At 45.5% G+C, this 26196-nt stretch overlaps 3 protein-coding genes across 8 annotated transcripts in view; 2 read left to right on the top strand and 1 right to left on the bottom strand.

Annotated features, from left to right (window-relative positions):
- slc5a2 (solute carrier family 5 member 2) overlaps positions 1 to 3602 on the top strand; it is an 11877-nt gene extending 8275 nt beyond the window's left edge. For 2 of the 3 annotated variants that reach the window (XM_048981032.1, XM_048981034.1), the window contains 2 exons: positions 1311 to 1434; positions 1624 to 3602. In XM_048981032.1, the coding sequence (XP_048836989.1) occupies positions 1311 to 1434; positions 1624 to 1841 (342 nt within the window). In that variant the 3' untranslated portion in view covers positions 1842 to 3602. The remainder of the gene's footprint in view (positions 1 to 1310; positions 1435 to 1623) is intronic. The other variant, XM_048981033.1, reaches the window with a different exon arrangement.
- Positions 3267 to 11349, bottom strand: fbxo46 (F-box protein 46). Of its 2 annotated transcripts, none has more exons than XM_048981036.1 (2): positions 11276 to 11349; positions 3267 to 6340 (listed from the first exon to the last, which is right to left on the bottom strand). In XM_048981036.1, the coding sequence occupies exon 2, from the start codon at positions 6188 to 6190 to the stop codon at positions 4178 to 4180; it is 2013 nt and encodes a 670-aa protein (XP_048836993.1). In that variant the 5' UTR covers positions 6191 to 6340; positions 11276 to 11349; the 3' UTR covers positions 3267 to 4177. The 2 variants fall into 2 exon arrangements, with proteins under 2 accessions (XP_048836993.1, XP_048836992.1); XM_048981035.1 differs by lacking the exon at positions 11276 to 11349 and adding an exon at positions 10500 to 10901.
- On the top strand, positions 9717 to 26196 carry coq8b (coenzyme Q8B). Of its 3 annotated transcripts, none has more exons than XM_048981048.1 (15): positions 9717 to 10239; positions 16254 to 16432; positions 17419 to 17751; positions 18914 to 18980; positions 19302 to 19373; positions 19463 to 19582; positions 19964 to 20049; positions 21205 to 21345; positions 21876 to 21957; positions 22048 to 22141; positions 23055 to 23196; positions 24144 to 24251; positions 24347 to 24412; positions 24850 to 24936; positions 25042 to 26196. In XM_048981048.1, the coding sequence occupies exons 2-15, from the start codon at positions 16256 to 16258 to the stop codon at positions 25330 to 25332; spliced, it is 1866 nt and encodes a 621-aa protein (XP_048837005.1). In that variant the 5' UTR covers positions 9717 to 10239; positions 16254 to 16255; the 3' UTR covers positions 25333 to 26196. The 3 variants fall into 3 exon arrangements, with proteins under 3 accessions (XP_048837005.1, XP_048837003.1, XP_048837004.1); XM_048981046.1 differs by lacking the exon at positions 9717 to 10239 and adding an exon at positions 15467 to 15598; XM_048981047.1 differs by lacking the exon at positions 9717 to 10239 and adding an exon at positions 15502 to 15598 and having other exon boundaries at positions 16219 to 16432.

The following is a 26196-nucleotide window of genomic DNA, read 5'->3' as shown; positions in this document are numbered from 1 at the left end:
ATTTAATTCACGCGTGCTTGTCTCCTTGTCCTGTGCCAACCGAAACAGAATGTTAACAGTCTAGTAGCTGAAGCATCCTCATTCTCAGCCAGGAATTCTTGCATAATGAGGAAATGCTTGTTTATGCAACATGTTTACAGTTGCTGCAAAAAAACATACATCGTCTTGTCTTCCATAGACCATCGGGTTTACAGCATAATTGCTAATAATAATATCTACATAATGTAGAATCGATGACTTAATTTTGTTAACCCATTAAATTCCTAAAAATGGTCCATCCACCCTCTGTGATTCTGGGTCACCGGTGGTCTGGTGCCTATGAGCCAAAAGCAGGAGCAGCCCATTACATCTCCTCCTCAGCATGTTTTTTGGACGGGGGGGGCAGGGGGACTGGAGCATGTCGCACCATGGCACAGGGAGAACATGCAAACTCCACACACATGGAGACTCAGACCCAGGTCCCACAGGTGTGGGGTGACAGTGCTAACCACTGCACCTCTATGCCACCCCTCCCGAAGGTAGAATTAAAACAATAAAAGAATGATTTTCTTTACTATGTTTATGATGACTTGTTTTTACTAGCCTTAGGATTAACTATATGCTGTCAATTACAACCTCATTTAAACCAGTTACATGGTTTGCGTGAGAGTACAAGCTGATATGCTTCATAGCCTCATATCTTACCTTATTTCCGGACAGAAATATGGAACAGTAAAACATTTAAAAACTTTATACTAGGCACTGCCTTGTAATTCAGTGTTTGTGCGTGTGTAGGGAATATCATAATGGAGGATGATTCGTACCAATTTAAGTATGTATTTTACTGACTCAGCATATAGGGCAAAGGTAGGCAACCCTGATCCTGCAGTGCTGGGATCCAGCAGGTTTCTATCCTACCTGGTCACTGATGAACCACACCTGATCTCAGGCAGATAGTAACTCATCAGGTAGGATGGAAAACCGGCGGGATGCCGGCATTCCCGGATTATGGTTGCCGAGGCCCTGATACAGTGCTGATCAGCTGTAAAAACATGAGATAAACATAAAGTGGTTATTGTTTTTGGGTAATATTTTTAGGGTTCTTTCTGCAAATTCAGATTTATTCCCTACATGAATTAAACTAATAGTATGTTAATGTTTTAGACTCATCGTAACATTTCCTTCTTTTTATCATATTCTTGCGAAGACTGATTCGTTTACATTTTAGCTTCATTTGTCTGCTTTTGTCCAGTGGCTTGCAGTAGAGAGAAGGGTTAAAATTGTACACTGGGTTTTAATTGTTTACCAAGATGCTTCCTCTCTTTAAGCAGCTTCACCGCCTGGTGTTCAGCCTCCGCCACTCGAAGGAAGCAAGGGATGACCTGGACTGGGAGGAAGAGGAGCGTGGGAGGACAGCCCGCAGGGAAGCGGCTGAGAAGATCAGTGAGCAGCCAGGTGAGAAAGATGATGGTAGCAACCAAAGCCAGTTATGCACCTTTTGCGCTGCATCGATTTAAGTTTTTTCCCAGTGGTATGGCAACACGTGTCCCTCCCAATACCTGAGTAACATTTCAGTTCATCCTTTTCATTAACCACTATATGCCAATTGCCTTGCAAGAGTCTGGTTTCCCTTTTGACTCGTAGCAGATGGAGGTGGGTCCCAGTCCACGCTCAGGCGCCTGATTGGCTGGTTCTGCGGCGTGAGTTCCACACAGACACCAGAACCCACAGAGGAAGAAGTTGTGGAGAGTCGTGACCAGCTACCCAGCATCACAGAGGACCCGAAGTGGCAACACGTCGTCAATAGCAACGCCCTCATCATGATGGCCGTGGCCATCTTCATGTGGGGATACTTTGCTTAGGAGGAAACAGCCAATCAGGCGGGTTACCCAGCTGTCATACTTGATTTGCTTGCTTAATGTTTTTTTTTTTTTAAATACAAACCGAGTGTAAAATATTAACTAACAACTAATGCTGTGAAGACGGTAAAAAATTATTTAACACATAGGTTGACACACTAAGCAGTTGTGCAAGATGTGGATTGTTAAACGTAATAGGTTATCACAGAAACTATATTCACAAATCAATTCTTGGGCTGCGGCGTGGTGGTGCAGTGGTTAGCACTAGTGCCTCGCACCTTTGGGACCAGGAGTTCAAGTCTCTGCCTGGGTTCCATGTGCGTGGAGTTTGCATGTTCTCCCCACGTCATCATGGAGTTTCCTCCGGATACTCCGGTTTCCCCCCACAGTCCAAAAACATGCTGAAGCTAATTGGAATGACTAAATTGCCTATAGGTGTGAATGGTGTGTGAGTGTGCCCTGTGATGGGCTGCCCCCCCCATCCATCCTGGGTTATTCACTGCCTCGTGCCCATAGCTTCCAGGATAGGCTCTGGACCCCCTGCGACCCAAAAGGATAAGTGGTTTGGAAAATGGATGGATGGATGAATTCCTGGGCCTCCCTGCACTCAGGGAATCTTCAAGAGTCAGCAAATAATGGTTTACTGAACTGTCAAACTTCACTTCAGCTAGAATGCAAAAAAAAAAGATTCCATTTACTGTGTGCCTAAGCTGAAATTGCAATGGACGCCCAAATTCAATACCATCACGGCCCTGAATATATGCACAGTTTACGTTTAAATTATGCTGCAATTCATGTTTGTCAGTGTGTGACTGAAGTGTGGATATTCAGGTGCGGAAAGTAAAAAAATCCAGACCAAGATTTTGTTTCAACCACCCAGTTGAGCATAAAGTAAATCAGTCAGATTACTCAACTGGTTGGTTGAAACACAGTCTTCTGGTCTGGATTTTTACTACCTGCACCTGAACTATCCACCTGTGGTGTTTGAAGTAGAATGAGATTAACAGCTCAGCCAAATCATGCTGAATGAAGGAACCCACCCCCATAATCCCCAGGACCAGATGAAAGCCACTGGTCCAAAAGCATGGATAACTCATTCTACCACATATCCCTGATCAAATACCCCCAGAACAGGCCTCCATGCCCACCCTGAACTAACCAATTAGGATCTGAAGGCTGTGGATAAACAGCCACAATACATATATTCAAATTCTTCAAACGTTTGGAATTCGAGGCTAAAATTAACCTCAGCCATTACATTTAAGGATCCATGTTTCCTAAGGTACATGGGAACATGCATAGGCACAGAATCTTAATTAGTACTGATGACCATTTACTGTGGCCTTGCTCACCTTCCCTTCAACGTGGGGGTCATTTAAAATATTTCATGAATTAAAAAAAAAAAAAAAAAAACCCACTACAAGAGTGTTTCCAGTTTTAAATCACTTCAGTTTATTTGAGAAGCAGAAATTCCCACGTAGCATTGCACAGCTCGGACACCTACAGGGGTCTCCCAAAAACAGAAGAACGGACTATTCTTCCTGACTTTTTTTTTTTTTTCAGTTTGAGGGGCTGGGGTACGGGGCCAGGATTTAAGGCTGGAAGCTGGTTTTCAGAGTTCTCGTGGACCGAGTCCCAGTGTTCCCCACGCAGAGCAAACAGCGGCTTTGGCAACGCACGGCCTCTGCCGGCCAGCAGAGAGAGAGAGGGAGAGAGAGACAAAGAATGGGGAGTGGCGGGATAAGGCCGGGCCTGAAATAAAAACCTCTTAAAAAAAATAAAATTAAAAAAAAACAAAAAAAACCCATCCCATTAGGGGATGGAAATGCAACACCCTGGGAAAATAAAAAGTAGAGAAATTCATACGCCCCCCTAAATAAACAAAACAAGCAAACCTCACACCACTTGTACAAAATGACATCAAATTGCTCTCTCCCCCCCCCCCCCCCACTCCCACTGAATTTTTTTTTCTCCCATTCCCAACAAAAGCATCCTATCCACACCCCTCCTCCCACCCTCTACCCTCCCTTGAGGCAGTGCCGGGACGGGTCAGTGTGTGCTGCGAGTGGGATGGGGTGGATTGGTCATGGGAAGGGCCGGGGGTAGGGGGGCTGCAAAAATCAGACCACTGCATTGCTTGGATCCAGTGTCGCATGCCACAGCCGGGATATCGGCAGTGTTCGGCTATTTTGAGATGTGCTGGGTGAAAGTGGGGTGAACCGATACCAACTTTACGGGAAACAGGTGGGGTGAACAAATAAGAGCAGTGACCCAGACTTCAGTAAGGGGATGGGGTAAGGGGCAGGTGGGGCGCCCCCCCCCCCCCGCCCCCATTACCCTCACCTCCCGTCCTCCCTCTTGGCACGGCTCTGCACCAACTCACAGGGCTGCACCCAGTTGTTGTCGTGCAGGCCCACCCGGCAGCCTGGCGTGTCCTTGTCGGTACGGCGACAGCACATCCAATAGGAGCGTCCGTAAGGCAGGTCGTGGTGGTAGGGTTTGGGGTGCCAGCGGCACAGGGAGACGTCGCCACGTGCGTACTGCCTCTTGCACTGCTTGCAGGGGTCGTCACGGTACAGCGGGTCCTGGTTCCAGCGCGAGTCGGTGGCTCGCACACCGTACGTCTCGATCAGCGCCTTGAAGTCGTGGCAGGTGCACTTGAGGGCAGCCAGCGAGCGCGTGGGCAGGTAGCTGAAGATGTGCACCATGATGTGGTCCGGGAGCAGCAGCATGTACTGCCGGGGCTCCAGCAGCCGTTGGATCTGGAAGCGGATCTCCAGGAAGTCATGCGAGACGTGGCGGTAGAGGCGGCACAGGGAGGACGAGGAGTCGGGGCAGTCCTCCGAGCTTGCCGAGGGGGAATCGGGCCGTTCGGGCACCCCCGCTGCGGACCCGTGCGTACCTCCACATTCGACCGGGCGCAGTCCCCCGACGTCAGCCCCCGCCTCGTCTTCAGGGCGAGGGGACTGCAGGAAAAAAAGCTGTCCGGGAGGAGGGTCCTCGCTGGCATCTGTAGAAGGGGTGCCATTGCCCATGGCGAAGCACACAGTCTCCTCCTGCACGTTCTCTGTGCTGTCCTTACCGTAAAAGACACACTGGTCTACGGCGCCCGTCACCACCACCTCCACATGGAACCCCGTCACATGCTCGCGACCCGCTGCCTTTTTGTCCCCCAGGCCCGAGTCCTGGGCCGTCTCCGAGCCAGGGACTCCAGTGACGAGATGTTCGGCGGGGCTGTCCCCATGGGGTTCTGCTTTGGCCGGCGTCGCCAGCAGGAGGCCCGGATCTCGGCTGGACGGGCTGACCAGCTGGTACAGGTCACAAGTGATCTTCTCTTTGGCCCGAGCCCCTGTCTGACCCCCAGTGCCCCCACAGCTCATGAACATGCAGCTGGGCCGACCTGCTGGTTCCGATTGAGACCTCGGATCCAGACTGGAGACCCGGAAGGCGATCCGGACCTCGCCCCGCCTATGTGGACCCCTGCCCCCCTTGTCCCCTTGGCAGTCGCTCTCCCCGGTCTGTGGCCCGTTTCCTGCCCGGAGCAGCCTGTTCTCCAGCTGCTGTTGCTCAAAGTGGGCAACCGCCTGGGCCACGCGCCGCGATTCCTGCTGCTCCATAGCTGAGGTGAACGGGGCCTGGGTTTCAGGGGGGTCCGAAAGGTACACGAGCGGTGTGGGCTCCAGTGGGGAGCCACGAACCTGGGCTGAACCGGGGGGCACCGGGCCTTGGGCGACCATGCCCTGTAGTGCCATGGCCGTGCGCTGCTCCACAAGCGCCACCATCTCGGCGACCGACAGCAGGTCTGTCTCCCCGACTCTAAGGCCATCCTCAGGGCCAGGGGGGATCTGTGGGGCGCTATCGGGGATGGGGTCACGGCCGCGGGCCGGCGGGTCGTAGGATGAGCAGCGCCGCCGCCGCTTAGCTTTGGTGCAGTCTGTGGCCCAGTTCCCTTTGACCTTCATGGCGCTGGGCCGGGGAAGACCCATGCCACTGCACTGGTGAGCCACGAAGAAGGCGATCTTCTCCTTGGTGTTGCCGGGCTTGATGACATACCAGGTATCGAGCAGCACCCGCCCATCCTCCATAGGGGCGCTAGGCGGGGAGGGGGCTGGGGCCGACACCGCAGCGGCACTGGAGGGCAGGGCTGGGTCAGGGGGTGTGTTCTCAGAGCCGGCATCTTCCTGGTCGTCTCCCGTCCCGGCCGCTTCCGAGGTCGTACGTCCCACGGCGTCGACCTTGCAGAAGGAGGCCCCTGCTCCACAGGCCCCCCCTCGGGGCTTGTTTTGGGAGTAGGTTCCAAAGGGGCGCGGGCACCATAGTCGGATGTGGGAGAAGGTGTCTCGGTCCATCATGGGCCAGCGGGAAGCATGCTGCGCTCACACCGGCTTGGGGGGCGGGGGAGGATGCCGTCTGCGTTTATGCTGGGGAGCCGATGCGTCCGTCACCTCTCATGCTCGCAGTGCTGGCCAAACAGCAGCACCACAGGGTGGAGGGCATGCGATCTGGGGAACAGGAACCAGGAATGGGGATTAGGACAAAAAAATAATAATAATAATAATCATCGGGAGGACAGCTTTCTGTTACAAAGCAGAAGTTTATCCTTTCACAGTTGAAGCGAAAACAATGCACTCATACTTTAAGATGGGCTGCAACAAGAAAACATTTAGCTAGTTTATATACACACACACACATATATATACACATTACAGTAAATTTCTAAATAACAATTACGAGCCTTGCATAGTGACTCAGACAGCTCTATGGTAATACAGGAGGGTAAAACATCTACAACGGCCATTGTCTCCATTTAGACTTTTCCCTCATTAACGGTCATCCCTGTCCCTGCAGATCATTTAGGCCAAAGATATCACACCTGAAAATGGAGACGGTTCAATCCAGACATTTCAAAACCTTCTGTGGCTAACAGCATGAGAACTGCTATCACAAAATGGCCAAACTAAATTACCAAACTTCTCAGATTACGACGAAGAGTGATTTTGCCCTTGAAGTCTGAAATAAATTAAATGGCTCCACTTCAGGTGCAGTATTTTAAGTATTGATGATGGCGTGTTAGCATGGCTAATGGACCATGCTTGCTTTAAATGGAGGCAGCCCAGAACAGACAGGCAGGTGTCAATACTGTTTTAAGGTGCTTGGAAAACAGCAGAATATGGAAATCGATTGTCTGCCAGTACCTCAAGAAGTCTAAAAGAGTATTCTTTCAGGGTAGCAAATCTGTTTACTGCACACTGCTGTTGGCGTCATTCCAGTAATGCAGGGAGGAATGTACCACTCCAGAGTAAATGGACATCGACAGACTCTCAAGCCATCACCACAAAGTCTAAAATGGAAAATCAGACCTCGAAGAAAACCATAAAACAATAACTGTAGAACAAAGAAAGGTGAGGACAGTTTGCGTGGGCGGGCCAAAATCCAGCAACACTCTCGCCTGAAGCATGTTACACATGACTGCATGTGCATAAGGCACCCCTGCGTGTACATCCTGTGTGTCGTCTCACAAAGCCGTGGTCAGCATGATGCTTCGCTCCCTGTCAGCACTCACGCTTCCCGTAAGCCACCCCACCCCCAGAGCCTCCTCCTCCCATCAAACCTGGAGCTGCCTTTAGCTGCTCCCCCGTCGCACAGGCTGATTAAAGAGTTTGTCATCGCACAGTGAGATTCGAAAGCCCGATGTCACAGATTTACAGTGCCTGAATCAAAGCGGCCACATTCCCATCTGCACGGCCACTCACCCGTTCACTTCTCTTCTGTCCTCTGCACCATTACATAAAACATTAATATCTCCCAACAGAACCGAAAATGCTTCCTCCCCATAAGGACGCAGTTCTCTCTCTCTCTCTGCCATCCCAGCTCCCACAGAGAATAGGTCGAATGAACTCTGAGAAACAATGGGGCGAGTCAACTTCACCCCCTTCTTGACAACACTTGCAGACGCATCTATTATTCACGTGTGTCCGCAATGAACAACCACAAGACAAGAAACTACATACAACATTGCCACTTGGAGAGGGTGCGAGTGATGAATGACGTGGCCCTGTCCGCATCAGCCTCCTCCTGTGCTTTCTGTTGAGGTAAGCTAAAGAGTAGTCAACAGATTATGTCTAAGACAAAGCGATGACGTGCTGGCTGATAGGAAAAGATAATGGCAAATGTCTGACGACTGTTTAGCAGCCTGACTTCAACTAAAATCGAATGACTCTGTATATAGTAATTGGGAACTATTGACTTGCGTACAAAACCTGGCGAAAGACCCAAAAAAAAGTATAGTCCAGCCTCAATATGCTTCTTACCTGCTGCCTGCAATTAGCCAATAAAACACACCCTCGAGGTCAAAGATCCTTGTTACAAACTCTTCATACATTTCTATGTGCCAAGACTAGTCTGGAAAATCTGGTTAAGTCAATGACATCATTTGGCAAGTCAAAACAGAAAAAGACAAAGCAAACATCTGCAAAATGGCAGAACACCCTGGTCAGGGGCTCTTTCATTGCTACACCATAAGGCCATTTCTTCTTATTTGAAATAATTCCTGCACATTAAGAACAATATTAAGCCACTTGATAATCCACCAAATCCTGGCCTAGCGCTCCAGACACAGACCCGACTGGGGCCACCACCTGCACTGTGGCATGCGTGCAGCTGTCAGGGGGAGTCCATTTCTGTGACCTTACCCAGGATGAAGCAATGAAGCTGTACACCATGACATCATATGATTAAATTGCAGCTCAAAACAGTACACACAAACCCACAACAAAAGCAGCTGCAAATCAGAAATCATTTCACAAGTACTGACTTAAGGAGTAGAGTCTTAGAGCCTAATGCAGAGCTCTCTCTCATAGAATAAAAATTGTAGGCTGTACATAACAGGTGATAAATGATCACCTCCACCAGCTCATTCCGTCTCTCTGGCCCGCAGAGACAATGCAGGGGTGTTGCACTGCAGCCTGCAAGACCCTCCACTTTTCTCCTTCCAGAACATTGGTCCTGACTTCAGTCACTCAATCTAATCCAGCGATAAGATCATCAAGGAGCCCGCTTTGTCACAGAGCAGCACAGACAAATGAATAAGATAATTAAACAAAGGTGCCACAGCTGGCGATCGATGGCTGCAAGAGGTCCAAGGATGGAGACAGTGCTCTGGAGTGGGATGGCCAGACGTCTTCTCTTTGTGAAGAAAAGAAAATAAAGCGTTCACATTCCAAGGGATATTTCAAAACCTGTATTTTTTTTTTACCTAGATATTTCCAAAATCAATATCTAAGTCTACCAAAAATATTTCTCATATGACTTAAATCCAATACATAAAATCTAATACCTTACACCACCTTGGCATCCATTTTTATTCAATATGTAATATCAATAACAATGCAAGGAGACGCAAACCACTGCATGCAATACAGCCAGCATGCAAGTTGTCTTGGGTGTATTCATTTGAGGAAGACCAGCATTCCTAGCAGAAACGGTCTTTGATCAAGCAGTCAGCAAGGTCAGTGACCTGCCACTATGAAACCTGAAGGCTAATAGATAAAATTCTTTCCAGGCTAGCACACAGCCAGCACATCTTCATAGGGGGGTAGAAATGCAATTGATATTAAGCTTGTGACTCTTCTTTAACATACAGGTCAAAACCTAAGCAGTAGGTCTAACGAAGGGGGTATCACATAAATGTGTGCAGGTACACACAAGCTGTCATGTATCATATAACTGCTGGCAGTGTGTGAGATAAAAAAGTGGATTTAAAAATAATAATTTAGGAATTTTAAACCATTATTTACCTTTAATTAGTCATTATTTTAAACGTGGCAATAGTAAGTTAAATGGATTATATATTAAAGGAAGTATTGACAAGCACGTCTGACATCTGATAACCGGTTACCTAAATTATTCAGCACGCTTTGCTTCAGCGAGTATTATGAATAGCCTTAGATTCTCGCAAAGTGTTTTGAAAGTAGTTCTCCATAACATTTTGTTGCATCCTGCTAAGAAATAGTATTCAGGTCCTTTTAATTTCTTCGCAACAAGACCGCTAAGCAGACACAAGTTACATAAACTAAGACTAGTTGGTTTCTTACGTTATTTATTATTAGCCATCGACAAAAACACATGTATGCGTTACAGGAATACACAGTAAGGCTGTCAAAGCCAACGACGACGCTAAGCAGCTAACGAGTAAAATTGACGTTTCGAAAATAACTATACAGCTAGCTGGCCAGTCAGACAAAAGGGCAGAAAAGTGCAGAGTTAATGAAGACAGTTAAGAAATCACTGCTCAAAACCTGAGAATATACTCTGGTGGCAGCTTTTGAAGGGCTATAATAATATTTTTACTTTGCATTTCCTTTATCGAAGCGCAAGACGCGGATGTGACAGCACATCGCAGGTCAGTGCGCCTCACCGCCCCGCTAGCCCGCATTAAACCCTTTATTTTGCTTAAATATTCAGCATTACATTAGTACAATTATATGTATAAATATATACAACTACCTAACACAGTCGACAGAAGCAATTTTCACCACTTGCACACGGATAGCTGGGGGTTGGTAGTAGCCTAGCCTAGCATGTCGCCCGCGAATCACAGCCACCTTCACGGTTATCCATTAAAATATTAACCTACTAACTGGGACACTTCGTTCATCTTACCTCGGGCTCCCTATATTATTATCACCCGGTATGTGACGGTACTCTTCTCCGCAAAGGCACGCAGGGGGCTGTCGACACCCAGGAGCTCTCCGGCCTTGCTCCTCTGCGGGAGGACAGGTCCTACTACTCTTACTATCTCCTTTATGTACGTCTAACTACTTGTTACTTCTTGTTCGCTCGGCCTGCTGGGGAAAACCCCGCATAAAAGCCCAGCTATAGTTTCGGTACTTTACGAAAAAGCTCGACTCCCCAAGACCACCCTCCAGCTCGCCAGCGGAGCAGGCCGACCTCTAGTAAAGTGCGCTCCCGTAACAACCAAAATAATGGAGCGGAGCACAGGCAGCGAAGAGGAAGGCCATCTTGTTGACAGGCTACTACCCAAGACCCACAGCCAATAGCGAGGCCGAGTCGGTGGCTTGCCCATATATGGCATCCTCCTCAGCCACCCCCTCCCCCCAGCACCCCCTCCCCATCCCTCCCACGCTCGATTTTTACTCGCCCCCTGCTTCCACGAGCCGGGGGGGGCTTACAGTGCTGGAATTGCAAATGCTTGCAAACGATGGCCCAACGTGACCACTTGCACTGATCGAATACTGACTGTAGCCTGCGTTTGCACCTGACGGTACTCCCAGTCAGTGTTTGCAGGTAGAACGAAGTTAGTATTTAACTTGATAAACAAAGATTGTAGCGTGTGGATGTTTTGACACACAATGCTGTTGATGTTTTTGTCGAAGTAATGTAGAAACACTTATTTAACTGGCAAGATGACAGATTACCTGAACCAGACCATTCAAAGTTCCTTACTTCCCCTCACTTCTCGATGAATCAAAGACTTGACAGATTTTTTCAGTTTTGTTCTGCCGTTTATTAAGCATGTTATATAAACAGAACCTGCACAACATACAAACCAAAACAACGTTTTATATACTTGAATAATGCATGGACGTTTCTGTGATAGAATTGATAGAAATCCTGACGAAACCTCAAGATCGATGTCCGCAAAACTGGTTTGGTGGAAAAATTGATGCTTTCTGGTCACTGTTATCAGCTACTTCCTTATCACCTTAGTGGTGCCAGATGGACCCCTATTTTCTTTTTGGCTTTCCCGTGATCAGGGTTTGCTGTCTGTATTCAAATGACCAACCAAGAAAATTGGAGCATCCTTAGCATTTTTTCTGACACTCACTCTCACAAAGAATATCTGTAGTAAAATCAAACGGCTGAGATCTTTCGAAAAACTACTTTATATTTTCCCCAGAGCCGAGTAAGAACAACACAACGACTTTTTCAGTGTTTCATTTAAACCCCCACTTCATTCTCTTATTAATGTAATTGCTGTAATCATTGTTAGTCAAGGAAATTCCCGTTACAAAATATGTGAATCATTGAAGGATTTTTCAGAGAAGGATTTTTGGATGTTTTTGTCATTAATTTATTTATATTTATTTTATATGCATACGAAACATCTGTCCTAATTTTATTACTCGTGCATGGGAAAAATACATGCAGCGATTAGCAGACAGAATTGGCGACAATGCAGCGCCGTGCAGAGCCCTTTCGAAGGGCAGGTGCTGGAACGGAGGGGGAGTTTAAAATGAGTGTCACATTTAATCGTTTTGGCATTAAGGATTTGCGGATCGATACTGAAATATCATGTATTTGTCATATAGACTACCTCGATTCATTTCTGAGAATCGATTATAAAGTTAATTTTTTTCTTACTGTTTTATACGTGCCATTTAAATGTTTCAAATGTATATTAAGACTAACTTTATTGATCCCAGGCGGACATTCTGGTGCATACAGTACAGAAGAACATACATATATTGCCAAAAAGACAAGGTACAAAGACAGTATACATAATGCAAACAAAGTAAATGTATTATAGGGAGCTGGACATGAACTATTAGCAGGACCTTTGTTGTCAGTGTTGGGGCAGGATTGCTGTTCCTGCTCCAGACTGACAACTACAGCACGAGTCAGTCACAGTGGTGGGAGAAAGGAGCAATCGGTAGAGCTCGGAAGACCGAATGGAAATAAACTGTTTCGTGTGGAGTTATTTTAAAACACAAGATAGTAACGAAGAAAAATGTGATGTTTGTCAGAGTAGCCAATTATCCGAGTGGCCAGTGGGCTGCTATACAAAGCTAATCCGGTATTTTCAAATATATTTTCGGTATGCACGCAGTATTTTGAAATCTTGGCGGTAAAATTAGCTGAACAGGTTTAATGATTATCTAGTATCTTTAAAAATTAGTCTAAAGTTTACAGCTGTTACAACTCGTCAACTCAGAGCAACACCACCAACTTATCTGACAAACTATTGTGAACTCCTTTTTGTTTTCGAATATGGCAATATAGATTAATATATTGATTGCAATGAAATGTTACATTGTGAAATTTTTCAAATATTGTTCAGAGCTATTGGTATTTAATGCGTACACACGATTTAAGAATATCGGTATAGGCGATATCAGCCTGAGTATTAGATTAAATCGGAAGAAAATTAATAGTATGGTCCATCCATATCCGACACCCTCAGCCTCTACACGTCCCTGGTACAACGCATCTTTTGATCTAGATAGCATATAGCAAGCCAAAATGTCTTTTATTAGTATAAGGTTTACTTCTTACTAATGAAAATAACATTGCTACTTGTAAAAATGCGATTTTTACTAGTAAGAATATGAATTCAAGATATCTGCAATGCAATTCTTACTAGTAAGAATTATCATTTTTACTAGTAAGAATTGTTTTTTTACTAGTAAGAATTACTATTATAGAGCTCTATAATTCAGTTTTTACTAGTCATACATTCCCATTGACTTCCATTGTATTTTGGCCTCAAATATCCTGACTTCACTTTTCAATAGTGGAAAGTCATATTATGGATATAATTCATAATTCAATTTTAACTAGTAAGAACTCCTGTGGTAGATATCTATAAATACATTTTGACTAGTAAGAATTCCTGGTTCACATATCCGTAATTGAGTCTGTAACTAGGAAAAATTTAATTACAGGTCATATATATATATGTGGGGGTGGCATGGTAGTGCAGTGGTTAGTACTGTTGCCTCACACCTCTGAGACCCAGGTTCGAGTCTCCGCCTGAGTCACATGTGTGTGGAGTTTGCATGTTCTCCCCATGTCGTTGAGGCATTTCCTCCGGGTACTCTGGTTTCCCCCTACAGTCCAAAGACATGCTGAGGCTAATTGGAGTTGATAAATTGCCCATACTGTAGGTGTGCATGTGTGAGTGAATGGTGTGTGAGTGTGCCCTGCGATGGGCTGGCCCCCCATCCTGGGTTGCTCCCTGCCTCGTGCCCATTGCTTCCGGGATAGGCTCCGGACCCCCCGTGACCAAGTAGGATAAGCGGTTTGGGAAAATGGATGGATGGATGGATATATATATGTATATATACAAACACACATCCTGTGGAGCTCTCAATGAACAATTTTGGTGGAAACAGGATAGTCGAGGTGAATGTTTAATTCTACAGTGAATTGGGGAGTTGTGGTTTTATGTTTCTTGGATGCAATCCGGGTTAGTACTCGGACATCCCTTTCAGACAGCTTCCTTTTGCATTGACAGTTATTCCAGTTGGTACGTCCTCTGTGGCTCTTGATACACCACAAGAGTTGCTTTTCTGGTCACACACGTGCCAGTGAGATGCATACAAACAATTTGTTCTCTTCTGAACGCTGTCTCCCATTATGTTGTGTGGATTGCAACATTTTACGTACAACTGTGCTACTGCTCTGCTAATTCAACCTTCACACTCTGCTCTTATTGATGGACTGTGCAATCAGTGAAGACTGGCCACCAGTCTGTGCATACATAGGCAAGAAATCGCAAACACTATTTTGGCCACGATTTCAATTTAATTTTCCAACACTCGTAATTTCCAATTAAATAAGATATACATTTATTGACATTAGGTGGTTAATTATAATTTAAACCGATTATACTGTAGCTTTTAAGGAAACGTGTTATTATACCAGGTGTATGTTATGTAGTAGTAGTTGTATATTTATGATCGGTATGGGTTTCACGTGTTATGACTGGAAGCAGAAATATGTCAATCTTTTTCCTAGAGCCAGTTACTACAATGCATCTTTAATAGTATTCAGTTTCTCAAGGTGTGCCAATTTGAACGTTAATTTTTATAACCCATCGCGTTGCAAGTCACAATCAATTCATTTTTCAGCCACTTATCCTTGGCCAAGGTAATGGGAGGTGTCAGAGGCTAAACCAGGCAACAGCCTGTCTCTGAGGAGGGGCGGGGCCCCAGCTAGGGCTAACATAAACCAAGCAAGGGGAATCACTTTGCCCGCTATTGCTTGGTCACTGTAATACAGATGCAATTATGATGCAGAATAATAACTCACCGATCGCTGACAGTCTACAGTGTGACCTTTCTAAACTAGCTAGCGCCAAACGGTAGAGTGACCATGAAGGTTACGTTAGCCTAGGCTATGTGATCACATGTCCAAGATATGATTTACATTAAGTGTATTTCCGGTGAATTACGCTATAGCGGTTTTTATCGCTATAGATAATTTACCCACTGATCCACTATGCTACCCATGTCACCATTAACATGGTGATTATATGATTGCTCTTATGTCGTCTATTTTTTTTAAAGAAAAATATTTAAGCGATTAATAACATATAGGCTAAATTCACTTCTGTGCCTAATTATACTGCAATTGCAAGCGAAGAATTAAATAATATCGTTTATTTAACGGCGTAGGTAGTTTTACTTGTACCATAAACATGCGTTTTTAATATTAAGCTCCTTTCCTGAATAATTTTTTGCAACCAAATATTACCAGGCACACTTTTGTCATTGGTCTAATTACTGATCTGTTAGTCGTCAATTATCTAATGACAACAAACTAGTGTGGGCGCCGCACAACATCTGAATGGCTACTCTGTTGTTAGACAGAGGGAAATATTTTAAATCAAAGTTGATGAGTGTTGTACTACTTCCGGGTTATGGAGGCGTGGCCAAGGACCTGAAATCGCGCATGAGTGTTTGCGAGAAGGAAAGCGAAGGACACGACTGCTGAGCTTTCATTCTGGAAGATAGCAGGTAAAGTCTCTCGGTTATCTTCTTGTCCTAGTAGTTTCTTGTAAACAGATATCTCTTTTGTATCCTTGTCGTTGCAGGAACTTTTCAGACTAGCTAGAGGTTGGCTACAAATGGTTTAAAAACTCAGGAAATCATATCTTAATATCAGCTTATTTAGTTAGTCGCTGTTGGCAAAGTAAAAAAGAAATAGTTGACGGAATTCATGCGTTTTCTATATCGCTCATTTGGATAGTTGAAAGAATATTTTAACCTCGTTTCATCCAGGTGGGTGCTACACAGTGGTGATGGTTGGAGTACTTTGGGTGTCTTAAATGTAACCTTCATTCATTTATTCATTTTGCCCCTTCCAGTGAAATATTCATTCATAACATCATAGCTGACAGTCTACTAACTCCTACCATGCATTTACACTCGGTTTAGCCGCTTAACTAATGAGCAATATATCATCAACTGAAGATCGCCCCTCCGGACATAAAACTTATGTCGTTGTAAAAATGTGTAGTCCGTCAAAATGAACTCCTCAACAACTTCAGCTAAGAGCACCTGCTGAATGGAAGTTTCTGTATTTTAATGAAACTGTCCAGGAGTTAGTTAAATTACAATTTCCCCTGTGTTTCCAGTCTTACACCAGTAAGAAGAACTAATTTATTTGCAGCAATGTTGATGGAGGTGCTCCAGGTGCTGCGAGGAATGGGACGTGTGGGCACAGCTTTCATCTCCATCCAAGGGGAACAGCTGCGGCTCATGGCTTGCAACTCCACAATGGGTGCAGGAGTTAAGGCAGCAGAGGAGCTTGTTGAGCGCATATTGGGTACAGTCGCTCGAAGCAGTACGGTGGGTCCAACCTCCAGCACTGTCACCATCTCTGATGGATTAACATGAACTGAACATTCATCCTTGCGTCTCCCAAATCAGTTATCCACTGCTGGGTTTAAACAAGCTCAAACTTATCCCTGTGAGGACAGGATGGCGGTCTGTTAGAGGTGTAACGGTACACAAATCTCACAGTTCTGTACAAAGTTTGGTTTTCGGTTCATGGTTAGGTGTAGTTTTGTAACAACAGGGAAAACAGAATTAGTTTTGAATAAAACTAATTATTATTAGTATAATTATTGTATAATTAAATACAAACACAATTACAGCAGCCTAATCAGTCGGTATCATAACGAGCATAATGAATGAAATCCTGTCTTCTCTACTATCCAGTATGATTATGTATCTGTAGCTATTCAATCTTGATCATACCAATATTTGCAAGGTGTCACACATTCTTTAACATGGTTTGCATGTTATGCTGATATGAATAAACATTTCACTTTTATCTTTCCAGCTGTAAGTAATGCATAATATACGTATCATATGAAACCATTATGGGGTGGCATGGTGGTGCAGTGGTTAGCACTGTCGCCTCACACCTCTGGGACCCGGGTTCAAGTCTCCGCCTGGGTTACATGTGTGTGGAGTTTGCATGTTCTCCCCGTGTCGTCGTGGGGTTTCCTCCGGGTACTCCGGTTTCCCCCCACAGTCCAAAAAAAAAAAAAAAAAAAACATGCTGAGGCTAATTGGAGTTGCTAAATTGCCCGTAGGTGTGCATGTGTGAGTGAATGGTGTGTGAGTGTGCCCTGCGATGGGCTGGCCCCCCATCCTGGGTTGTTCCCTGCCTTGTGCCCATTGCTTCCGGGATAAGTTCCGGACCCCCCGCGACCCAGTAGGATAAGCGGTTTGGAAAATGGATGGATGAATCCATTATATATGATACGAAACATGCTGCTGATTGGTTAGAGTAATTTAAATATTCGATCCGGTCCTTGCCTGTCCAGTCTGTGAGGTCAGAATTCCCCGACACCTGGGAAGAAGTGGAGCAAGATGCCGCAGCAAAGTGGGCAGTGGCCTCTGAGATGCCGCTGGACTCCGCAGGCCAAGGGGAGCGGCCAGTCCAGGAGGCCGGGAACCCGCTACCTCGCGCCAGAACGGACCGTCCCGGTTGGCAGGGTCAGAGCACCCGCTTCCTGCACCAAGGCCCGGCGCTGCAGATCCGCAGGCTGCTCCACGACTCGGCGGTGGGCCGCCTGACGGAAGAAGACATGAAGAAGGCCCGGGAGTCCAAGCAGGCAGCAAACAGGACACCAGCCGCCAGACTGCCGCGCCAGAAGGTGAGAGAGAACTAAGGAGGAATGTTAGGGCATTTCTCATTCTATTGAAGATGAAACAATGTCATGGGTATGTTTTATACACAGAAATGCTGCACTTCATGTTTTCTAATAAGCATGATGACATTTGTACTTCTTCTCTTCTGATATTTTGTTTTTGCACGTTGGTGGCCAGTAAAGCTGTGCCTTACCGTGCATAAGCTTCAGATTTTTTTTAATCTCTATCAATTATGCGTTGGAGATGGTACAAAGCATGCCCCACACATCTGATGCCACGTTGAAGCCTAATCTGTCCTCTTTAAGGAGCAACAGGACTTAACAGAATAGCATGTACAGTATATAAGAGCAAAAATGTAATGCCCTCTGCAGAGGATAAAAATGAATTGCTATTCTCATGAGAATATATAATCAAGATTATGGCCATTTGATATTGAGAGGTTTTCTAATTTTTTTAATATATATCTTGCGGAGTTTTATAGTTGTATATTTTGATGCCAGTACTGTAATATGCACAGATTTGCATTCAAAGACTTGTATTTAAAATTGTTACATAAATCTGCTTATGGTAACGGTAACTGAAAATAAAGTTTATTGGTTGCACAGTTCTTGGTGAGGAACTTGGCTCTCAAACGATGGAGGTGTTTCCTGACATTTTTAGCAGCATAATGTTTTGGCTTTTATGTTCTTTGTTGACACTGAAATGTCTCAATAAAGATCTTCAACGTATAACCTCATGCAGGTGTCTTTTCATTCTGATATCACGATTTAACATTTAGAATATTTAGTGATATTTCAGAAATAAATGCTTGCACCTGAATTTTTTCCCCCATTAAGCCCTTTTTTTTTTTTTACCTCTCTCTGCTTTGTCTGTGCTGAAATTGCAAAATAGTTTACACTGATGTGTAATTGTATCGAAAAGCATTATGCTGCTTCAGCATCTTTTCCTTTTCGTCCTAAAGATTGAAAACCTCTCAGTGTTCCGATTGCCTGAACTTTGCAGTCTCGCTCACTGCCTGTTGGTAATGAGAATGTCAGTCAGAATACAGACCAGGGAAACCCAAGTTTACTCATTTGTGTAACAGACACTAGTATAACAGCCACCATGGAAGCAGTTCCTCATATATATGTGTGTGTGTGTGTTTTCCTTTCTGCTCGTGCTTTTCAGCTGAGTGACCGTGCCAAAGAAAGGAAAGTCCCAGCCACCCGTATCGGCCGGCTTGCTAATTTTGGAGGTAGGTGACTCTTATTCACGCTGGTCGTGTCAGTGATATGTGGGACCTGCTCTGTGTCACGGTTTTCTTTAAAAGCCATACTCCCCTACTTTACCTGTGTGGATCACCAGAGTTACTGTATAACATGGCGTGGATTTTCGTTTACCCCGTTACTGAGAACTGTTCTATTGGCCGGCTAGGGAGCATAATTAACTTGGTAGGATCCAGATGATTTATGTATCGGTCTCGGGAATATCTTGCGTACGTTTTACGATAATACAGACGGATGTTTGTTGCGGTTGTGCCGCAGGACGCCCTGCTTTAGCCGTCGCTCTCCTGCAGGTCTCGCGGTCGGCCTGAGTCTGGGAGCCATTGCAGAAGCAGCCAAGCAGTCTCTGGGAGGCAAGCGCTCAGGTGGTTATGGAGGTCGCGCGGAATTCGTCACGCTGGGCAGCGTTTGTCCAGCTCGCGTTAAAGGCCCCTGTCTGGTTTCTCCGCTTCAGAAACGGCCGCCCTGCTGGACTCGCCACTGTTATCGGAGGCCAACGCAGAGAGGATCGTGGACACCCTCTGCAAGGTGCGCGGAGCGGCGCTCAAGATCGGACAGATGCTCAGCATCCAAGGTACTGCGTCACCCCAGGTTCCCGCGGGCCCTCGACCCGCTCTCGCCTGTGTGTAGTCTTTCATACTGTCGTCTGTCACTGCTGTTCAGCCCAAGCAATCATAGTGTAACTTCTCCTACTTTTTTTTTTTTTTTTTTTAAAGAGTCGCATGAGTTAATACTTTAACAAGCATGCAATTGGTGATTTTTTTTTTTTTTTATATATATTCAACGTGTGCATAAATATTTGTATGTGTGTGTGTTGTGGCCTCATGTTTTGTTTGTCATGCTTATACATACTGAGTAAACATCCATCAATTACGCATTAACTCTCCTTAACTGCTTGGAAAATAAAGGACGATTCTGGCCGAAGTGTTCATTGTTGCGGTCATATCTCCTTCAGATAACAGCTTCATCAACCCCCAAGTACAAAAGATATTTGAGCGTGTCAGACAGAGTGCCGACTTCATGCCGTCTTGGCAAATGATGGTGAGTTTTGGTCCTGAGGGCTGTTTCCACTGGGTATATACAGTATTGTACACAAGTCGGAGCTAGTCGAAGGAAATGATATTTAAATGATCGTCATCTTGGTGTAAAACCCTTATATTATGTATGTAAAAGTACGTCAGCTTAACTATATCAAAACCTCACCCCAGAATTTGCAGCGACCATCCAATACACCCATGTGTCATTTCACTGAACCACTAGCACACCTTGTGTGGCTAATCGATACATCACTGACTTAAAACTAGCCAGCTGGTTGCTAAAATTTCACAAATATATGGGATGGCTGGAGTGCCCCTGAGGAGAAGTTTGGGAACCGAATCTGTGTTCTTCAAGCCATTGGACAAGATATCAGTAACTTTTTGGAGAACCGAAGAAATTCTTACGATTTTTTTTGTTACGTTACTTTTAGTTTTCGTACTTTCTAAGGCGATATTGTATTTTGATTCTGAGCACCTATGCACCTGCTACCCAGATAAATAGCTTTGAACATTTACTTTGAGTGCTTAAGTCTTTTGCAAAGTATTCTGTGTGTGTGTGTGTGTGTGTGTGTGTGTGTACATCAGTACATAATCAAACAAATAAAGCAGCAGCCTGCTATTGTCAAAATAATTGTTCACACAATGGTAGACAATGTCTGACAGACTTAGTATATGCGTCGAAAGCCAAAAAACAATTATGGGAGCAGATGAAGGATGTGCTACAGAAAACTCGGTAAACACATTGTCTTGACTCGAAATGTGGCTCTAAGAGGCTGTGCTTTAACGTGATTAAAAAAATATGCGTCTTTCTTTTAAAATTTAATCGTGCGCGTTGATGTGTTGACAGCCCTAATATATAGACACACAAGTTTTATAAAGCTAGTTGCGTAGGTGGAGGCCCCTGGTCTATTTGATTTGTCAGAGTCCCCCCCCTTTCAGTAATATAGTTAAAATTAGTTAATTTTATTGCACAGGGTTACCTGAGGTCCCTTTATAGATGAGGTCTCTGAGCTACAGCCCAGGTGACCCCGATGTATTAAGCACCTTAGCCAGGAACTACTGGGTCTGGCCACTTTTTGTCTGCGTCTCCAATTAGCCAGACATTTGTCCCGCGCTAACTAATGGTCTGACGCGATCTATGCACCGGTCATCTGTGTAGAATGTCCTGGAAGAGGAGTTGGGCGCAGGCTGGAGGGAGGAGCTGGCCTCGTTCGAGGAGAAGCCGTTTGCGGCGGCATCCATCGGGCAGGTCCACCACGGAGTGCTGCAGGATGGTCGGGAGGTGGCCCTGAAGATCCAGGTGAGCAGACGCAGCAGGGCGCTGCAGCCCTTCTCTGGTGGGAAAAGTCACGTCTGCTATGCTAGATTTGTGATTTTTTTTTCCCAACAATCATGACATAATTTCCTGTGACATTATTGGTCAATTCCACCCACTTGGCAGTAGGTGTCGCTGTAGAGCAGTGTCAGGCAGAGGCACCCAGCCATGCGATCCACCTGATGGAATGTGGGCCAATTTTAATTCCCATCAGGGCTTCCACACCACAGATGGCTAATATAGCAGGGATCAACACTGCAGGGCACCATTGTCATGATGGATGCCTCATTCGAAGAGGCCCACATCTCATTAAACGGAGCATGTGTGATGCTTTTAAATAGGCACAGCAATTCTGCAGACAATTGCTCCAGCTCACTTCAGATCTAGCCGAAGCCATGGTGACCTTTTCGGTGCCGGAGCCCTTAGTCTAGCCATGTGACATACGAGGACCAAATTTAAGGGGACTGTCTGTCCATATGTTGTGGTAATTTCCCCCCCCCTCCCTCGTACACCAGTACCCAGGCGTTGCAGAGAGCATCCACAGCGATATTAACAACTTGATGGCCGTGCTGAAAATGAGCATAGCGCTGCCTGAAGGTGAGACCGGACCCTGCACGCAGCCTATCATCGTTAATCCACTCACTTTGGGATATGCAGACATTTCCTTGTTTTGTTTTTTTTGCACAGGCTTGTTTGCAGACAGCAGCCTGGAGGTCCTTCAGAGAGAGCTGGCTTGGGAATGTGACTACAAGAGGGAAGCGAAATGTGCCAAGCGATTCAGGTACTGTGAAAATGTGATGCCTGTGGCTTTATTTGGTAGTGAAACGATCCATTGGGGGTCAAAATATAACTCGCAGCTATAAAAATACTGCTGGCTGTCGTCGGTTGTGGGTTTGAATATCTTTGCTGGCAAAATAATTATGTTTTTTGGCGCTTGATTGTCACTTTGGACAAAGCTAAGTACAACAAAGCCCACCGTAGTCATTGACACCTAAATCCTGTTTGTTTTGGGTCAGATTGAGAGGAGGATATGGTAGATTAATGGGCTGTGTGAGGATTATTCATTTCAAATAGCTAATCGTTGGGAAGCTCTTTTAGAGAAACCCCAAGACTCCATCGGACAAACCCTGAGCTCGTCATTCGGACAGCTGTATGCGGCAGCGGTCCTCATAATAGTCCGGAACTGTCGGGAGTCTGTGTCACTGCCGGTTTTAGGTCGGCCAGGCTAGGTTTGACCACAAATGGGTCACAGATACTGAAGCTGGTTGACCGCGAGGTGACATATAGTTTTCTTAATAAAACCGTATAATAATAGTTGTAGATGCAAATGAAATTCCTATAGTTCTGATATTAAATTAAATGTTAAATCAATTATCAGTCATGCAGCTACTTTTTCAATTTAACACACAATAGTTCTTTAGCAAGTCAAACTTGATTAAAAAACGAGTCCCTCTTAGATCAGACAGATTACCGAAGGAACTGTAAGAAGTGATCATGACTTTTTTTTTATTGCATGCTGAAATATGTCAATGTTTCATAGAACGGGATAATACTCACTCTAATGATGTTTAATGTATCACAACACATCCATGTAAAGCGACCCTGTTGTGAAAGGCGCTATATAAAAATAAACTGACTTTATTTTGATCTTATGTGGAGTAGCGCGTGTATCAGTGCTGTATGTTTGATCGCAGGGCTCTGCTGGAGGGGGACCCCTTCTTCAGGGTCCCGGAGGTGCAGGACAGCCTGACAAGCGGCCGCGTCCTGACCACGGAGATGGTGTCTGGGGTGCCGCTGGACCACTGCGTGAACCTCAGCCAGGAGACGCGGAACAAGGTGGAGGGTCTGAGCTCGTGCTTGCGGTACCGTTGGACTTAGTCCACCAGACGGAGCTTTTTTCCCTCAAAGCGTAACCGTTTACCAACATTTATGGACAGGGGAAATGACAGGAACACAAAAACCAGTTTGTTGAGGTGGAGTTAAACTGGTCGAACTTCCTCGCTCTCCATGAATAACCTGCCGTTAAACTGGGCCGACTCTCTGGTGGTCTGCACCTTTTGTCCATTTTTAATTTGTTTTCTAAAATCAGGGCTTGGTATTCTGGTCTTCTGACGGAACATTGAGCCGTAGCACCGCGAGGTGCCCGGTGCGTCCACAAGTTGGATGGCTTCCCGGAAATTTCCCCATCGCTGGCTCCTCTGCGGCTTCGCCGTTATTTAATTAAAGCAGCGTTGCCTGGCAGAGCCTTGCCTGCTAGCATCAGCCCACCTAGATGAGCTTTTCTTTTGAAATCTTGATTGTGGCGTTTGTCGGTCTTCCGGGCTGCGCGTCTAAATCAGCGATTGATCAGACCCATTCGATTAGCCGAGGTGGTGTTGCTGCTCATTCCAGGCTTCTGGATTTAAGTCATTACCCATCTCTGCGACATCCAGCTCTTGTGTGGTTATACGTGCTTTCAATTAATGGAAATGTAAATATTTCTTAATTTGATATGGGTGTGGCAACGATTATTTACATTTGAAGTCATTTTATTCTTTGTAATTAGTTTTAAAGCCACTTTAACAAAGAGTAGCCAATACCACTTTGATGTGGTAAACCGCAGCTCTCCGTACCAAAAAGGCAGAAACCACGTGATTTGGAGGTGTGCTGTCATTATGGAGATTGACCACAGGATGGCAGTATTGCCATTAGTTCAGTTTTTTTTTTTTTTTTTAAGCATTGAAATATGTCCTGTGTTCCTTCTCCTTTTATATATGTATAATATAGTGCATTTGCGCTTGCAGATTTGCTTCAGCATCCTGCAGCTGTGCTTGAGGGAGCTGTTTGAGTTCCGCTTCATGCAGACCGACCCTAACTGGGCTAACTTCTTCTACAATGCTGAACAGGACAAGGTCTGTAAACTGTGTTGTGGCTGTGACTAACATGAAAACGTGCATGTAATGCAAAAACATGGTCATTTTAATCCTCCGTATTCCCGTGTCTTTAGATTTTCCTGCTGGATTTTGGGGCTTGCCGGGATTATCCAGAGAAATTTACTGATGACTACATAGAGGTAAGCAGATCAGAGTCAGACAGGCCGAGGTTAATGGCTTTGTAGCTAAAAAGCTGAACTTGACCTTGTAATCTTATCAATTCTAATAAACTTGACCATAACCTGAAATTTTTTTAAGCATTATTATTTCAGATGAAAGGCAGGTTCTGCGGCAATAAATTAAAATACTTGTAGCCAGGGGTGCTGGGGGGGGGGGGGGGGGGGGGTTATGATTATTCTATGGATCCCTGACTGACAGGGTCCCTAAAATATTTTAATTGGATTGGTCTGGGTTTCAGGGCCCAGTGTGATGGGCTTTCATGGTTCCCAAAATCTGTAGCGGCACCCCAGCCTGTAGCCAACGTGCTTTGAAGAGCTGCATTTGATGTTGGCGCTGTGCCTACTTGCGTTCCTCTTGGCCTGCGATTTGCGTTCCTCTTGGTCTGCCTCTGGTGCAGGTGGTGTACGCTGCTTCAGCGGGAGACCGGGCGACCGTGCTGCAGAAGTCCAAGGATCTCAGGTTCCTCACAGGTTTTGAAACCAAGGTCAGACCCTCTCATGTTTCGTCTTGCTCGCTCCACACCTCGAGTACTTCCTCAGCGGTCCCGGCCTCCCAGTGCCCTTAGCCAGTTTATGCTCCGTGCTCCCAGGCGTTTGAGGAAGCCCACACAGAAGCTGTGATGATCCTGGGTGAGGCCTTCACCTCTCCGGGCCCCTTCGACTTCAGCAGCCAGAGCACCACCCAGCGCATCCACAGCCTCATACCTGTCATGCTGCGGCACCGGCTCACCCCTCCGCCAGAGGAGACCTACTCGCTACACCGCAAGATGGCCGGCTCCTTTCTCATCTGCTCCAAGCTGGGTGCCCGCATCCACTGCCGGGACATGTTCCTGGAGATCTATGATGACTATGGTCGCCGGAGACGGGAGCAGGCCACCTAGAGGGGGGGAGGTGGAGCTGAAGACTGTATGTGGGTAAATATGCAGAGAGATGTGGTCCTTCATCCGTAATGCCAGTCCTTGAAGTAACGGAGGCCAAATGTTGAGTGGAATTTGGCAACGTCTTAGGAGAAAAAGGTATGAAATGCCCAGAACTGAAGGATATGACTCATTCTTCAAAGCAGAAACCGGAGTGTACAGGAATCCACTAAGTTCTTCTGAAGGCCTCAGTGGCACTCAGGAACTGTTAGTCATTTTACTGGCTGCTCCTTTGACTGGCGCCCAGAGACTGCTGGGATCGGACCAAAGCAGCGTCTGTACCAACAGTTAAGAAAATGTACAGTACATAAAATATAATGGGCTGAGTCAGAAGTTTAATATTTTGTGGTTGCGCACCTTTCATTGAAATTTTATGTGATGCATCAGCAAGACGTGGTTTTGTGTTTATTTCAGTATTGTCAGTGTGGTTGAAATTGGCTTTTTTTATGCAAAGGAGTATGGAAAAGAATAGAAAACGTACGTAATTCTCAAAAAATGCAGGTGAAACACAAGTGTTGGCTGTATGCTTTATTGTAAATCTCCAGTATCATTAACTGCCAGCGTGGGCAGATCTTACGTCGCCGTATTAACATGCTGTAATTTATAGAATGTAATGAAGTGTTTCGTTTGAGAACAGTGCCTGAGCTTTTCAGTCCTCTGTTTTATACTTGTGCTTTAATAGTGACTGAAATAGCCATTTGTTGTGATTTTAATATTGTACATTTCTCTGAGCTGGTATTTAACAAGATGTGTGTAAAATTACATGACGTTGCATAACCGAAGCCAGTACACGGGGGAAATTATGCGCAATACATGTGGTGGATTGAA

This window comes from Brienomyrus brachyistius, chromosome 17 (assembly GCF_023856365.1).
Source record: "Brienomyrus brachyistius isolate T26 chromosome 17, BBRACH_0.4, whole genome shotgun sequence".
NCBI lineage: Eukaryota > Metazoa > Chordata > Actinopteri > Osteoglossiformes > Mormyridae > Brienomyrus > Brienomyrus brachyistius.
This window is presented reverse-complemented; position numbering and strand designations above follow the sequence as displayed.